At 42.8% G+C, this 437-nt stretch overlaps 1 protein-coding gene across 1 annotated transcript; it reads right to left on the bottom strand.

The window, feature by feature from the left end:
* Positions 1–9: 9 nt before the first annotated feature.
* On the bottom strand, positions 10–416 carry LOC103523939 (the record flags this gene model as incomplete). Its single annotated transcript, XM_008488948.2, has 1 exon — positions 10–416. A coding segment is annotated over exon 1 (283 nt), but the record flags the coding sequence as incomplete, so codon positions are not given.
* Between the last annotated feature and the right edge of the window lie 21 nt (positions 417–437).

Here is a 437-nt window from a genome sequence, read left to right as displayed (position 1 = left end):
CGATGTCACTTGAGTTAACATATCGGCTAGAGTTCCTCAGATCTGTGGTAGACACGTAATAGTGTCTGTTACTCGACATGGAGTGGAAGTACATATATCTCTGATCATCCCGGATAGTTTTATCAACATTGGTGCCGTTATAATGGTGAACATTGTAGTGGTAATACTCATAGGGATGTCTCTTATACTTACCACTCAGCTCAGGACTAATGGCCATTCCGAATATACCATCAACCCATCTGAACTTCAAGTTATCCAGAATGTACGTGGACTGTGTCGGTTCCGGATACATGTAGGGGTGAGTCAGCCGATACGATGTGTTCTTGAAGAAATCATACACGATCAAACCGTAGCGGAAGACATCATTAACATACGCAAACACATGGTCACAATCCTCGACCACTTCTGTGACAATATTTGAGAACAAGGAGCCTTCA

This window comes from Diaphorina citri, unplaced genomic scaffold (assembly GCF_000475195.1).
Source record: "Diaphorina citri unplaced genomic scaffold, Diaci psyllid genome assembly version 1.1 scaffold59107, whole genome shotgun sequence".
Taxonomy (NCBI): domain Eukaryota; kingdom Metazoa; phylum Arthropoda; class Insecta; order Hemiptera; family Psyllidae; genus Diaphorina; species Diaphorina citri.
Note: the sequence above shows the minus strand (reverse complement) of the source record. Positions and strands in the feature narration are given on the sequence as shown.